The following is a 14,983-nucleotide window of genomic DNA, read 5'->3' as shown; positions in this document are numbered from 1 at the left end:
GAATTTTCTAAGCTCCTCATTCTTCTGGCTCCACAAAGAATTTTTGGCCATGTAGCTGAAAGAAAACAAAGGAAAAATAAAAACGATTATTTTGACAACTTAAACCACTAGATTGTGGCCGCAAAATGCAAGTCTGATGATTCCCGGAGCGTTAAGAACGTTCGTGGCGGGGGAGCACGGCCATTTAGGAAACTCGTGACGACAAGGTACCACTCCACGTTTGTGAGAATCCTGCTGGGCAATTCTGGCACACGGATCTGTAAAGCGCTATAGTTTTGGTCTTGGAAGACAAAGTATGGAACAGATTTTCGTGAGAAAGTTAAAGAGCTGGTTTCATGTTTGTTTTCGCTTCTTGATCGAGCTGAGAGTTGGACTGTCTAGAGCTTCCAGAAAAGCGCTGCCCAGAACTCCATAAGTCGTCAACGAAAGAAGAAAAGAAAAAGAGAAAGTAAGTTGCTGCATCAAGAGAGCTAGCTATGGAACTTATAAAACCACCAAAAAACCCATTCAACAGCACCGGTGTATTTTTCACAAAACTGTGAATTTCTTCGTCGATTGGATCGTCAGGAGTCAGGACCACACTGAAAACGACAGAGGAAAAGCAAAAGAGAAAACAAGTTGTGTCATTATGGCAAATTCCAGCACAACAAAGCGGGCAAGGAATTACAGATCAAACAAACTTACTTATAAGGGGGCTGAGATCTTCTAGCTCTCAACCAAAAGTAAGGAGACTGCAGTTCAATTGAGAAGCATAGAAGATGTACATAAAATTGGTCAATGTACCTCGTCACAGCTAGAATCATCGTCAGAGATACTTTCACCATCCCACCATGCTCGTGCATTTCTTCCTCGATTGGATCGTCAGGAGCCAGGACTACACAAACCAGAAAATCAAAGGAAAACAGCAGTGTTCACGTAAAGATTGAAATCTGCGAAAGCAGGAACTCAGGAACTCGTAGACCTTGATCAGCGATCAAGGTCTAGCACCGGTGTACCTTTCACAAAACTGTCCATTTCTTCGTTGATTGGGTCGTCAGGAGTCAGGACCACACTGAAAATGACAGAGGAAAAGCAAAAGAGAAGACAAGTTGTATCATTAGAGAGATATGGCAAAATTCCATCACAACAAAGCAGACAAGGAATTACAGATCAAACAAACTTACTTATAAGGGGGCTGAGTTCTTCTTGAGGTCCCCTTCTGTTTCTGGCTCTCAACCAAAAGTAAGGAGACTGCAGTTCAATCGAGAAACATAGAAGATGTACATAAAAACTTGATCAATGTACCTCGTCACGGCTCAAATCATCGTCAGAGATACTACCATGCTCGTGCATTCCTTCCTCGATTGGGACTACACAAACCAGAAAATCAAAGGAAAACAGCAGTGTTCACGTAAAGATTGAAATCTGCGAAAGCAGGAACTCGGGAACTCGTAGACCTTGATCAGTGATCGCGCCCGAAGGCTTGGCCAAAGCAAATGTGCATAAATGTGAGCTTAGTATGGAAATCAAACCGCTACTCGCAGACTAGCAAAAGGTGGCATCCCTGCGGTGCATGGGAAACTTGCGATCGCTCATGTAGACGAACCGAACCTCCCTTCGCGGTTCAAGAGGTCCGCCATCCAGAACGAGACAATCACCTGGCGAGAGGCGGTGGAAAACCCCCGGATCGACGAGCTTGTAGGACGCGAATTTGCCGCAATCGACGTGAATCCCGCACACACTGCGCTCGCCCTCGTTCATGATCACCACTTCGAACTCGAGCACATCGCCGGTATCCACCTGGCTGATCTCAATGTTCCTCATGGGCCGGTCTACACAAATGGAAGAAAACAAATGGAGTGAGGAAGAAACGAAAGAAAAGGATCCAAAACAAATGAAACTTACCTGAATCGCTGGAAGCCGGAAGAACGGAGATCAAGAGATGCAGAATGAACAGCTTGCGCAATGCTTCCTCTAGGATCATCCTCATCGTGGATCGAGCAAGAAAAAAGAAGAAGAAGCTACTCTCTCTTATGGTGAAACACGAGTATTTATCCTAAGGCTGCATCGCCCCGTAATCTGGGATACGTACGTGAAACACCGGTTTTTGGAATGTATAAGCTTAAGCGAATTAAATCTCCTCTGCGAGGTTGTGCCACCTTCCACGTATAATCATAAAATCCGTTCTCTCATAGCAGTGGGCTTGACCGAAATGGCTTCTAGAGACTTTTAATCGTGTGGCTTCCCAACAGATATATTTTTGTTGCGATTAAAGAAAGGATGGCACTTCTTTGCAGGCTCCTGTGAGACCAGGAAATTGCTAACATTATGATAAGAAACACAAGTTTGGATGTTCGCACCAGTCCCAAAAGACCTGGAAAAATAGAAAACGGATGTTTCATAAAACCGTTGACCAAATAGACAGATACAAACTCCAGGAAGGGCCTAATCTCAACAATTTCCGGCCTTCGAGCATAATCTTTGTCTGTATTTCTGAAACTTAACAAGAAACATGAGAATGCTTGACAGCAGAGTTTGATGAGTTTCAAACCTTCCATTCAGACAAGTTTCATGAGTATGTTAAGATAAACCACCATAAAAAATACATTTAAATATCATAATAAGAATTTAACAATTTTTAAAATAACTAACATTGAGTAATAGATTTTTAAAATTAAATTTTAATCTATCTAGGAACAAGAGCCACAATCTTATGGACTGTGTGATTTATCCAGATACTCTTCACCAGTCACATAACTATCCTCCTTTACATCTTTGCCTTTGATATCTTTTCCTTTTTGTTTTGGCTTGGTGCTGGAAGTTGGTTTATATTGGTGCCCAAAAGCACATGGGTGAGCTTTAACCCCATTAGCTAGAACCATAGGCCTAGAGCCTTTCTCTATTTCATATATTGAGTAAAATCCCTTAAAGCACCATGCCATTTGGGAAACCCTTAATCCTTTATGGAGAAGAATTCATGGAGCTGTGTAAAAAAAGGATTAATGCAGCAAAGTATAAAAAACAATTTATTGCCTACCAAGGAAAGGATAATGCTCTTATTTCAATCTACCTGGCATGATAAACCGTGTACATTGGATAGTTCTAGCCCATTTTTGCTCACCAAAACAGTTAGCTTAAACTTGCCTTTTGACAAACTCTGAGAGAAAGTTACAAAAGAAATTTTGGCATTCAAGTGAAATTTGCTACTTTACTACAGCCATATAGTGTTGAGTTTACCACTTGATTTCATATTGATATCCATGATTTTTTATATCCATGAGAGGGTCCTTCAATTAGTAGCTTTGGTAATGTTGGCAATGTAAGATGGGTTTATACAAGCCAAATTATACAACCTTCTAGCAGTTTTTATTGGTTGTGGTACTCTATATTTCAACTATTTCAACAGCTGTTGAGAATTTTTGCCTAGCCCATGGTCCTTACAATTGGTTGAACTTCCATACTTCTGGTATTTGATCCTTTGGAAAACTCTTGAATGCAGCATGTGGCATCAAGAAATCTAGCATTCCAAAACGTGTTTTAACACATACTTTGCTAGATCAATAATTAACTAGCTATAGATGAGCACATTATTAAAAGAACTTACTTGCCTTGCCTGAAGCCAATTTTCTTTTCTAGTCTTTACTTTGTTGTGACAATGGGTAGGGCGCCATTAGATTCTAAGGAATATTCACAGGCGTAGTATAAGTGCGTGCAAGGTTTGACACTGCTATAACCCTGTGGGAAAAAAAAAAGTTCTTTCCTCGTTAGAAAAGCTCTTAGGAACGCTTACTAGAAATGCTTATCATATTACTTGTTGAAAGGAAGTATGAACACGAAAACAAAGAACAATTATGTTAAAACATCACAACACAGCTTCATGGCTGCATATGCCGCAGGACTGGTGGCCATGAGGTACTCACCCGTTGCAGTGTGCTGCGCAGGCACGTCTCTGTACTTAGTAGCCTTGGTAAGCAAGCGAACATGGATGATATTGCTGCGCACCAGCTGCTGGTGCACAACTCTGTTGCCGTGGTGGATCTGCCCACCAAAAACTTCGGCTACCACCGTCCTGTACGCCGCGGCACCACCACCCTCCACAATCGCCTTGAAGATCCCCGTCAACTCTGCTGGAGTCCATCCTTCCCCAAGCCCCATAGTCATCTCCAAGTTCACCCTTGCCACGTCTATGAGATCCTGGGCTTGCGCCACTAGATTGGTAGCGTCCTCATCATTGTCAAGAGAAGCGTTGAGCGCCAGCGTTTTCAATTGATACGGGCTTCCACCAGCTGCCTCAAAGATGGAAGGCCAAACAGTCGCCTCCCAGTCTTGCGGGAGCTTCAAGCCCAGAGTTGGTGCGACGTGCTCGGAGAAAAACTGCTTGGCTTCATCTTCGCAAAACAGGCCGAGTCCTATTGTCTTGAATTTGCCATCCGCGAACTTCCTACGCAGCCACGACCGGAAGAACTCGTCCGAGGAAGCCATGACCACATGAGCCCTCCCAGTCTGCTTGGTCATGCCCTCCATGAAACCGAGCAAGTCGTCGAGCTCCTTGTCGTAGACCGCCTTCCCACTTGGCGAGCTTGTTAGCCTCGTCGAAGATGATAACCGGCTTGACGCACTTGTATTGAGCTAAAAATCTCTGGATGATCCCTTGGATCGCCACAAGTCCTGCCCCTCGGATGCCTTGAATACTTTCCCAGAAAGATTTGATTCCTTGAGCGATCTCCCCAGCTGGAACCCCCATCACGCTCGCATCCCCCAGAGACCCGAGTAAATCCCGGACTTGTTTCTGCCAGCCGCCCAATTCTGTCCTCAGCAAAGCGGCCATGGCATCCGGAGACGAGCAATCGTTGATGCGCATGTCGATGATGACCAACGGAGCCAAAGCGCTCCTGCCCGCGGAACTTTTCCAGAGCTCACGCAGATGCGTCAGTAACAGCGACTTTCCCGCATCCTTGGGACCCAGGAGCACATTGATTTGTAAAGGCTCAGCATCCAGGATCCTGACCAACCTCTCCAGCTCCTCCTTGCGATTGAAGAAGCCGTAGGAAGACTGCACCGCACCCGCCACACTTCGGATGCTTTGCCCCAGCTCCGCGCTCGTAACGGATTGACAAGCCCCCATCTACACTAACCCTTATACATTTTAGTTTATGCTACTTTAATTAAATGATCCTAGAGCTCCAACTTTGGTGATCTTACAGGAAACAGTGGTAGACCACGTAGCTCTCGAGGCCTAAAGTACTTGCATGAGATAGTAAGCCCTCTCATAATTCACAGAGATTTCAAGAGCAGCAACATCCTCCTTGCCGACAAGTTTAACACCAAAGTTTCTGACTTTGGCCTTGCAAAGCTGGGCTTGGACAAAGCCGGCCTGGGAACTCAAGGCTACGTAGCGCCTGAGTATGTAAAAAACATCTCTTTGCGTTCTTTTCTCAAAAACCATCACATTTTTCTTCCAGGTATGCATTAACTGCATGGACACTTTGACGACCAAATCGGATGTGTATTGTCTGCTGGAGCTTCTTGCGGGTCGTGTTCCTGTGGACATGACTGCCAGGAGCAGTTCTCGTCTCTCAGGTAATCAATATCAAGACTTCCTTCTTTGATCGTGCAAAATACTAATTTTCTGGCTTCTTCCAGGCATTGCCATGGCTCAAGGACAGGAACAAGATGGTAGAGATCATCAATTTGAAGCTGAACAGACAGTTCGCAATGAAAAATTGATATAGGTAGGGCTTGAAAACTTCTCAAAGCTCTCGTTTCTATCCATGCTACGTATCTTTTTGTTCTTCCAGATCACAGCTATTGCTGTTATGTGTGTCTAACCCGAGGAGCCATTTATCACAGATGCTGTGCAATCACTGGTTCCTCTAGTCAGAGTCCCTAGGTTTTATCAATGATATACCCCTTATAAAAAGGTTTTGAATGTAAAAAAGAAATTTATAATTTTTATTATAATTATAATTTATTATTTTTATAATAATTTTTAACCTATTATAATTTTTATTTTTTAGATTAATATAAATTTATAGCTGAAAAAAATAATTAAAGAAAAAAAATAACTCTTGTATAACAAAAATTTAGTAATACTTATGTAAAAAATAATACAAACTTCCAAATATAATCTATCTTTTATAATATTTTATCTATTTATTTATTAAATAATAAAACTATAATAATAGTCTTGAAATTATAAATTCAATATAATTTTACTGATGGTTTATATTGTTCAGACAGAATATTTTCAACTATAGGTAGAAGACTTTTATTTGTGAAATTATCTCTAAGAAATTATATTATTTTTTAAAAAACATTGAATAAATTTAATATAAAAAGTCTTATGATATGCATAGCTATCAGATGGAAGAGACCTTAATAGGTATTTAATCTTGGTGATAAAATAAAAGTACACACATGTATGTGTGTGTGTATATATATATATCATAAGTCATATTTATATTTAAAACTATATATAGATAAAGTACATTATGTCTTGACAAATCACTATGCTCTTGGATTCAAGAAAGTTGCTATGGAACTCAAATTCTGTGGGGTTATCATTGACATCTCATGGCAAACAGTGCATCTAGAGTATACTCTAGTCTTTCATGAAGGACACAAGTGTGATGGGAGCTCTATCATGGAAGCTTGCTCAAGGCATTAAATTGTTATGGGAAAGTATTGAACATGATTTAAGGGATCATAAACAACTTTCATGCATGGTTGCACCATCTCAACTCAAGTCCATCAAGCCAGTTATCATCATCAACCATACTCATAAACTCACCAAGTGGGAGTCTACAACAAAGAGCTATTTCCTAGAGGCCATAATTGGCTTCCTTGGATGAGTTCTTTAGTAAGAAGTTTGTGGATGGCAGATGCACCTAGCCATTTAATGAATAGGAAGCCAAGTGATTTCTTACTTGGGCCTCATGCTCACATATGGTGGAGGAGAGTATTTGGCCTTCCATCTTCGTGGTAGCTAGTGTTTGCGTGTCTAGCTTATTAAGTAAGCGGGTTTATTAATATAAACTATTTTAAACATATTATTTATTTTAGTATTATGAGTGGGAATATAGAAATGTGTATATTCATTAGCCCAAAAACCCTAACTTATATTCAAGAGTGAGTGGTCTAAATTCAAACCAACTAAATAGCTATCAAAATCCCATTACACTATTATTAATATACAATATTATAGGCGACTTCATATCATCCCCTCTTTTTGGAAGGATGGAAGTGAATGGGCTAAGATTTAAAGGAACATTAGTGGTGGATTTGTAAATAGTGTCAGTTGTTCTTGATCCCTTTGTATAAAGCATTTTAATTATTGCACATACATAGTTTCTAGAGGATGGGCCTATTGTTGCAATATTTGATATGGTTCTTTCTATTGATCAAAGAGCTCCTTAGACAAACTATGTACTATAAGATAGGGAAGATAGATTATCACTAAGTCATCTACTTTATATTCTGCATTTGGATGATAATAAGAGTTGCAGCACCGTTATTGTTCCACTTGTACACGACCTAAGTGTTTAATAGGCTTTCCTTGGACAAATGGAAGAATGCTTGTTAAATATTGATCCCAAGATATAACATTGGCAACTTGTGGTAATCATTAATGTAAACTCAACTTTATTGCCAATATTAGATCATGCCTATATAGAAGTTTATATAGTGAAACGCTAGTAGACTTTGTACCACTTTGACATATGTATATTAAAGAGATGGTAAATAACCATCCCAATCCGAATACTAAAAGTTCACATACCTTGCCATCATCCTTTTGAAGGTTTAAACAAATTGTTTGAACTTAACTTTGTTGGTAATATCAGATTATCACCATATAAAAATTTATATGGTGAAGCACCAATAAAACTCTATACCTTTGTGATATACATATGTAAGGCAATAAATAACCATCCCAATCTGAATACTAAAAGTTCACATATTTCATAATTATTCCTAGACCATTATCTGAAGGAATTTGTTTCAAATAGGAATGTTAAAATACCATTCAATTGAGGAGGAAATACTCAATAGTAATTACTAATGTACTAGCAAGAGTATCAACTTCCACCTAATGAGTTAAGTGGTCAAAAGCAATAATGACATACTCATTATCAATAGTCAGCCGTAGAAAAGGCTCTATCATATTAAACGTTACCAACTCAAATAGATAAAAACTTGTAATTGACTCCAACCATCTTTCCATAGCATAAATAGAAATATGATGGGCTTGGCACCAAACATAATTATGCATATTTCAAATAACATCATATTGCATCTTTGGCTAATAGAAAGATCTACATAGTTTATTAGTCACAGATAAATGTCCCATATGCCTATCTAGAATAGAAAAGTCATAATAAATATGGAGAAAACATGGAATAAATATCAAAGGTACCACTAACCATAAATGATCATCAAGATCAGTCCCAACAAAATAAAAAAGGTTGACCTCAAAGCAGTATTAAGAATATATATGCCAAAGTGGCAAGTCATCAACAAATAATGTAAGATTCTCAAACCTCTCACAAAGCCTATAAATCCACGATTTAACCTTTTAAACTTATAGACCTCGATAAGAGAAAGTAAATCTTACTCCACACCTTATGGACATTAAATATCAAATATAACCTTTGATAACATGGAATCTTTGTGTTGAATTTATAGATGCTAGAACAACAAGTTTTTTAGGAATAGGAGAAAAGAGCAAAGAAGGAAGAAAAGTTCAAAAAAGGGTATTTTTATCAACTATAGAACTCCTTAGGTGATAAATAACCTCGAAATTATATATTTAAAGTTTCAAAACCCACCGAACAATATAACCATCTACTTTCATAATGAAGTAACCGCAACATGATCACTTTTAAGCAATGTTTGAGAATATAAAACTTATCAAAACCCTAAATTACTACTAAACACTCCTCTATTGTGGATTAGTTCACCTTTGCTAATTGTAATGTATAGCTAGTATACGCAATGGGGTGATGTTAACCAGGCACATTAGTACTTTCTTCCATTAAGACACCCTCAACATTGATATCTGAAGCATTCACATGCAAAATGAATAGTCAAATATAGTCAAGACACACTAAAATTGGAAGAGTTATCAATAGCTTTTTGAGATCTATAAATGCTTATTCACAGTATTTAAACCAAATGAAAGATAATTTTGATGACTTCAGCAATGCTCACAATGATGCAATGCGATAAAAAAGATGATCAACAAAATAATTGAGATATTGCACCTTGCTCAGAAAGTGTTACACATCATTCACATACTTCGAAGTAAGAAACTTTAAAATAGCTACACGTTTATCAAGATTAACTTACAAACCCTTATGAGAAATACAGTATGCAAAATAAGTTATGTCCTTAGACTAAAATACACATTTCAACCACTTTAACTGTAAATTAACTTCCCATAATGGATTTAACACCTTTTGAGCATTATAGATATGCTCCTCCCACATCCCTTCTAAGTGCATCAAGACATTATTAATAAAGTTAATAGTTATCTCTAGCATATCACAAAAAACCTTATTCATCACCCACTTAAAAGTTGTTAGAACATTGTTTAATTTGAATGGTATCACTAAGAATTTATACAAACTTAATAGTGTACGAAAATAGTATTGAGGACATCATTCTCAGCTATTAACACTTGTTAATACCTAGAAACAAGATCTAATTTTGTGAATTAATACTTCTTCTCTAGACAATCTAGAAGATTAATGGTATGAGGAATAAAATATATATCTAAGATAGTCAATTAATTTAACAGCCGATAGTCAATACAAAAGTAAATATTCCTATCAAGCTTTATAACAAGATGAAGTTGACATATCTAAAGACTTTATGACTTTTAAATAACACCTTTCACCAACATCTTTTTTATTAGAATTTTAATTTCTTTTAGTGACTAGAACCTTAATTGAACATGAAATAGGATAATGTGTTGTAATCTTGGCCCCAAACGATAAATGAATTCAAAGAGATTAAAATACTTCTTTTGTGAGCCAATCAACAATTGCAAAATAAAAATTTATCCGATGGATTTAAAGAGGGAATAAAAGAGTAATATAGAAATATAAAAGAAATAATAAAAAGACAAAAATGATGGAAACAAAAGTATAAAAAAAGGATGAAAAAGAACAAAAGTAAGAGGAATGGAAAAAATATAAGACAAAAAGGAAAAACTTCATTGGCATGATTATACCACAACCAATCTATACCAAAAATAAAGTCAAAAATTTAACTTAGCACCATTCATAATAACTGAAGCTCAAGCAAATAAACAATGCTCATTTAAACAAATTTCATCCAAATAGACAATATGAATCATATTTTTGTGAAGACAAGGTGCCACTCCACGTTTGTGAGAATCCTGCTGACCAATTCTGGCACATGGATCTGTAAAGAGCTACAGTTTTGGTCCTGGAAGACAAAGCAAACAGATTTTCGTGAGAAAGTTGAAGAGTTGGTTTCATGTTTGTTTTCACTTCTTGATCGAGCTGAGAGTTGGACTGTGTAGAGCTTCCAGAAAAGTGCTGCCCAGAACTCCATAAGTCGTCAACGAAAGAGGAAAAGAAAAACAGAAAGTAAGTTGTTGTATCAAGAGAGCTAGCTATGGAACTTATAAAAGCACCAAAAAACCCATTCAACAGCACCGGTGTATTTTTCACAAAACTGTGCATTTCTTCGTCGATTGGATCGTCAGGAGTCAGGACCACACTGAAAACGAGTTGTATCATTAGAGAGATATGGCAAAATTCCAGCACAACAAAGAGGGCAAGGAATTACAGATCAAAAAAACTTACTTATAAGGGGGCTGAGATCTTCTTGGGGTCCCCTTCTGTTTCTGGCTCTCAACCAAAAGTAAGGAGACTGCAGTTCAATCGAAGGATCATCCTCATCGTTGGGATGGATCAAGCAAGAAAGAAGAAGAAGAAGCTACTCTCTTATGGTGAAACACGAGTATTTATCCTAAGGCTGCGTCTCCCCGTAATCTGGGATATGTACGTGAAACACCGTTTTCTGGAATGGATAAGCTTACGCGAATTAAATCTCCTCTGCGAGGTGTGCCACCTTCCACGTATAATCGTAAAATCTCTCACAGCAGTGGGTTTGACTGAAATGGCTCCTAGAGACTTTTAATCGTGTGGCTTCCCAACAGATATTTTCGTTGCGATTAAAGAAAGGCTGACACTTCTTTGCAAGCTCTTGTGAGACCAGGAAATTGCTAAAATTATGATAAGAATTGCACAAGTTTGGATGTTCGCACCAGAAAGCTTCCTTCCTTCAGTCCCAAAATACGTGGAAAAAAAAAAAAACAGAAAATTGTTGACCAAATAGACGAGATACAAACTCCCAATTTCCGGCCTTCAAGCGTAATCTTTTTCTGTATTTCTGAAACTTAACGAGAAATATTAGCATGCTTGACGGCAACAAGAGGCTTTTCGCTCGGTCGTCTTCGAAAAAAGTTAAGCTTTTGAGACTAACGAGCAAGAAAAGTGAAGCTTACCAACTGGATGAACTGTTAGAGATAGTTTGACTGAAACAGCAGTGTGTTTGCTCATAAAGACAATCTCCGTCGTCTCACGCTCGCCACAGTGTGACTTTCAAAGATGGTCGAGATCGTCTTCGACAATAGAGTCAGTCAATAGGAAATTTTCAAAAAACATTCGCGCTCTTCATTTCTAAGTGAGGGAAGGAAAGGATCCCAAACAAATGGAAACACCTTCGCTTGAAGCCGGAAGAACGCAATTCAAGAGATAAAGCATTAACAACTTGAGCGGTGCTTCCACTTCATCTTCTTCTTCATAGTCTAGGGTTTTATGCAAATGGCCCAGGTATCCCTTGGAGCGATGGAGCGCGCTCGTTCCACACTGGAAGATTTTGTAAGTGCGCAGCTTGAATCCTATGAGCAAACGCTGGAATCTTGTCTCTTACAGTGCAGATCTTATTTCATGTTCCATGGATTGGACGAGCGCCATGTTTTCAAGCACTTGCCAATTCTTATGTTTGTCGAGGCTTTTATTTACCAGGTATTTTAGTTCTTTCCTCGTCTTCTTGTGAATCTCCTTGCTCTGGTTCTAAGATCTATCTATTGCAGCTGGACGATCAGAATGAGAATGCGATCCAATGTGAGTAACGCAGTTTAGCTTCCTCTTCTAAGATTCCTAAGCAAGTTCTCAGTATCAGGTGATGGTGCTTTAGGAGCTGATCCTTTCCTGGCATTGCGACAAGTTCTCATGAACAAAAATCTTCTTACTGAGAGGTTTGTACGAAGGAAAAACAGATGCGAGATTTGTAGCGTTTTTTTTTTTTCCTTTTCTTTTCTAGGATTGAGAAGGAGTTGGAAGATGGAGTTGAGTACTGGCTGTTGGAGCGCACTCTTTGCAAGGCGCTCTCTTCGAGCTCCTCTTCCGAGGTTGTTTGCGTTTGTTTTTCGTGGATATTTTTGCTACTGACACGGCAGCCTCTCCTAGATTTCAGCTTCAGATGTTTTGCGAGCTGTGCGCCTCAAGTCTTTCGACTATCGCGTTTTGAATCTTTTGCTCTACCGGCTAAGAGACGAAGAGGTAAGATAGTCGACTTCCTTCGTCTTCACTAGATAGCCTTTTCTCCTCTTCAGGTAAACGAAGTCCATTTCAACTTTCTGAAAACATCGGAATTGCTCGTGGAAATTTCAGACGACCTGTATGTAAGCTTGCTCTGGATATTAAGTTCGCTTGGCCTCACTGTGTTTGTTTGCTGGACGAACAGATACGACTACGAGGTAAAAAGTGTGCTTTTAGAAGACTTAGTTTGAACACAGCATTTCTCAGGAAGACGTTGTTGACAACAGCTTCAACATTCTGCGAATGTTTGTCAGCTTGTATGGTGCAAAGACAGCTCCAGCAAAGCTTGTGAGATTTCCTTTTCTCATTCTTTTAAAAAGATTTTCTAACTTGTTTCCGCCAGGCAAGTTTGATATCTGAGGTCGAGCGAGAGTACGAGAATCTGGTGAAGCAGCTTGAACCAGGGCTGGCGGCTCGCTACCAGAAGCGCTGCGAAGAAGCGGTAAAAGAAGGTAACACAGAAATTTTTTGCGCTAGCGTAGTTTTGACTCTTTTCTTTTTCAAAGGTGGAAGCAACTCGAAACACCTTCTTGGATGCTGGACAATTCCTCATATTATTCAAGACGAGACCGCATACAGATCGAGTGTCAATCGGGAAGCTATCGAGTAACTCTTTTACTTGAATGCCACCCTTGTTTTAAGTCTTTCTCTCCTTCTTTTTGTTCTGCGAATCAGGGCATTTGAATGAAAAGAATGGTGACTTTGCTTGTGGCGACGACAACTGATCCCGCCTCGATCAATCCAGCCTCCGCTTTGCTCTCCTTTGCGCCAAACTCATGGACGCAAGGCCGCCCATTGCAGGTATCCAACCCAAGTCGCTTTTCTCTTTGCTGAGAATTTTTTGTCCAGGGCTTTAAGAACTTCGCTATGGGAAATGTGAGACTGCTGCAATTGACAGGCTCAATTGTGGGCGAAGACAATCTCGATCATCGTTGGGAATCACACTCTGGCGAGCACGTCACAGAGATAATCTTCATGAGCAAACACGCTGCTGTTTCAGGAAAACCATCCTTAACAGTTCATCCAATTGGTAAAACTTCACCGTTCTTTCTCTTTGTTTCTCAACACTGTTACTTTTTTCGAAGGTGTTCCACACATGCTACCGAGCGAGAAACCTCTAGCAGGCGGAAAGCCGGGATTTGCATCACCGCCTTGTCCCAGAATTGCACCTTGGTTGCGACTCTTGAAAGAAGTTGCTGTTAAACACGAACTTGTTCCCGAGTTTGAGGTACGAGCTACCTATGCTTGTGTTCTCACAAGTTTTTAACTTCGCAGAACTACCACAGATTACGCTTGAGGCAACGCACCATGGGCCTGAGGTCGACGCTCCAGCGATGTTTGTCGAGATCGGTAAGCACTTTATTTCCTGTTTCATTCATCGACTGTCTACTTGGAAACATTTCAAGGGAGCTCGGATGGATATTGGAGCAGGCTAGACGCGGCACAGGCGATTGCAACAGTTTGTATCTTTTGTATTTCCTCAACAGCTATATGCAATCCTTTCTTCAGGTTTTTTGGCAAGGTTTGGGACTCGATGGAGGAACCGAGGTCGGCAAATGGACCGAGTAAGCTTTCTGGTGCGAAAGTTCAAGCTTGTGCATGCTTTATCATAACCTCGGCATGTTTACTTCTTGTAGAGCACATCACGGCGAGAATGTTCTACTTGGGCTTGGAGGCGGTCACTATGTTCCTCGACACATGGATGTGATCGAGTAAAGCTTTGCAAGCTTTCCGGTTGATGATAGTTCTAAGTCTTGCTTTCAGAAACACAGGAAGCTGGGTCGGCCATCTTTTGTCCGGCTACTCGTTGCCAATGGACGAACCATCGGCTGAAACAAAGAAGAATGCGAACGAGGAGCTGTTCTTACACGTAACTGGGACTTGGAAGGACGCGATTAGAGAGTCATTTCGGAAGACACAGGCCGCGTTCCCTGGTGGAAAAGTCATGGCACATCTCGATGCAAAGTAAGTTTTTCTCGTTCCTTCTCTGGAACTAAAGCTGGTAAATTCACAGGAGCCTAAAGAGCTGGCAAAGAAGCGCCATCCTTTCTTTTCTCGCATGCGAAAATATACCTGTGGGAAAGCCACACGATTTCGCCGCAGCGAATGAGGTTACAGCCTCGCAAGAGATTCATTCTCGGTAAGAGATTCATTCTCTAGAAGCCATTTCGGTCAAACACACTGTAGCGAGAGTGTGTATCCGAGCGGATTCTACGATTATACGTGGAAGATGGCACAAACTCGTACACAAGCAATTTAATTCGCATAAGCTTATCCATTCTTACTGTTCATACGGTATTTCACGAAAACGAGAAAAGAGTCCCAGTTACCGGGGACTCTACCTACGAGAACTAGAGGTATCGCTTGAA

The 14,983-nt window shown here is 39.8% G+C and overlaps 2 protein-coding genes across 3 annotated transcripts; both read left to right on the top strand.

Annotated features, from left to right (window-relative positions):
- The first annotated feature begins 11,815 nt into the window (after positions 1 to 11,815).
- On the top strand, positions 11,816 to 13,317 carry LOC112347442. Of its 2 annotated transcripts, XM_024678332.1 has the most exons (12): positions 11,816 to 11,891; positions 11,946 to 12,038; positions 12,107 to 12,137; positions 12,190 to 12,271; positions 12,337 to 12,424; positions 12,483 to 12,575; positions 12,629 to 12,693; positions 12,760 to 12,772; positions 12,822 to 12,902; positions 12,958 to 13,066; positions 13,121 to 13,220; positions 13,290 to 13,317. In XM_024678332.1, the coding sequence occupies exons 1-12, from the start codon at positions 11,829 to 11,831 to the stop codon at positions 13,300 to 13,302; spliced, it is 831 nt and encodes a 276-aa protein (XP_024534100.1). In that variant the 5' UTR covers positions 11,816 to 11,828; the 3' UTR covers positions 13,303 to 13,317. The 2 variants fall into 2 exon arrangements, with proteins under 2 accessions (XP_024534100.1, XP_024534099.1); XM_024678331.1 differs by lacking the exon at positions 13,290 to 13,317 and having other exon boundaries at positions 12,629 to 12,772; positions 13,121 to 13,258.
- Positions 13,279 to 14,896, top strand: LOC9641889 (D-aminoacyl-tRNA deacylase). The gene is made up of 9 exons (XM_002973423.2): positions 13,279 to 13,415; positions 13,464 to 13,644; positions 13,700 to 13,842; positions 13,901 to 13,964; positions 14,021 to 14,073; positions 14,124 to 14,179; positions 14,252 to 14,326; positions 14,379 to 14,579; positions 14,629 to 14,896. Exons 1-9 carry the CDS (start codon positions 13,299 to 13,301, stop codon positions 14,756 to 14,758), a joined length of 1,020 nt encoding a protein of 339 aa, XP_002973469.2. The 5' UTR covers positions 13,279 to 13,298; the 3' UTR covers positions 14,759 to 14,896.
- Positions 14,897 to 14,983: the final 87 nt, after the last annotated feature.

The sequence above is a fragment of the Selaginella moellendorffii genome, unplaced genomic scaffold (assembly GCF_000143415.4).
Source record: "Selaginella moellendorffii unplaced genomic scaffold, v1.0 SELMOscaffold_21, whole genome shotgun sequence".
NCBI lineage: Eukaryota > Viridiplantae > Streptophyta > Lycopodiopsida > Selaginellales > Selaginellaceae > Selaginella > Selaginella moellendorffii.
This window is presented reverse-complemented; position numbering and strand designations above follow the sequence as displayed.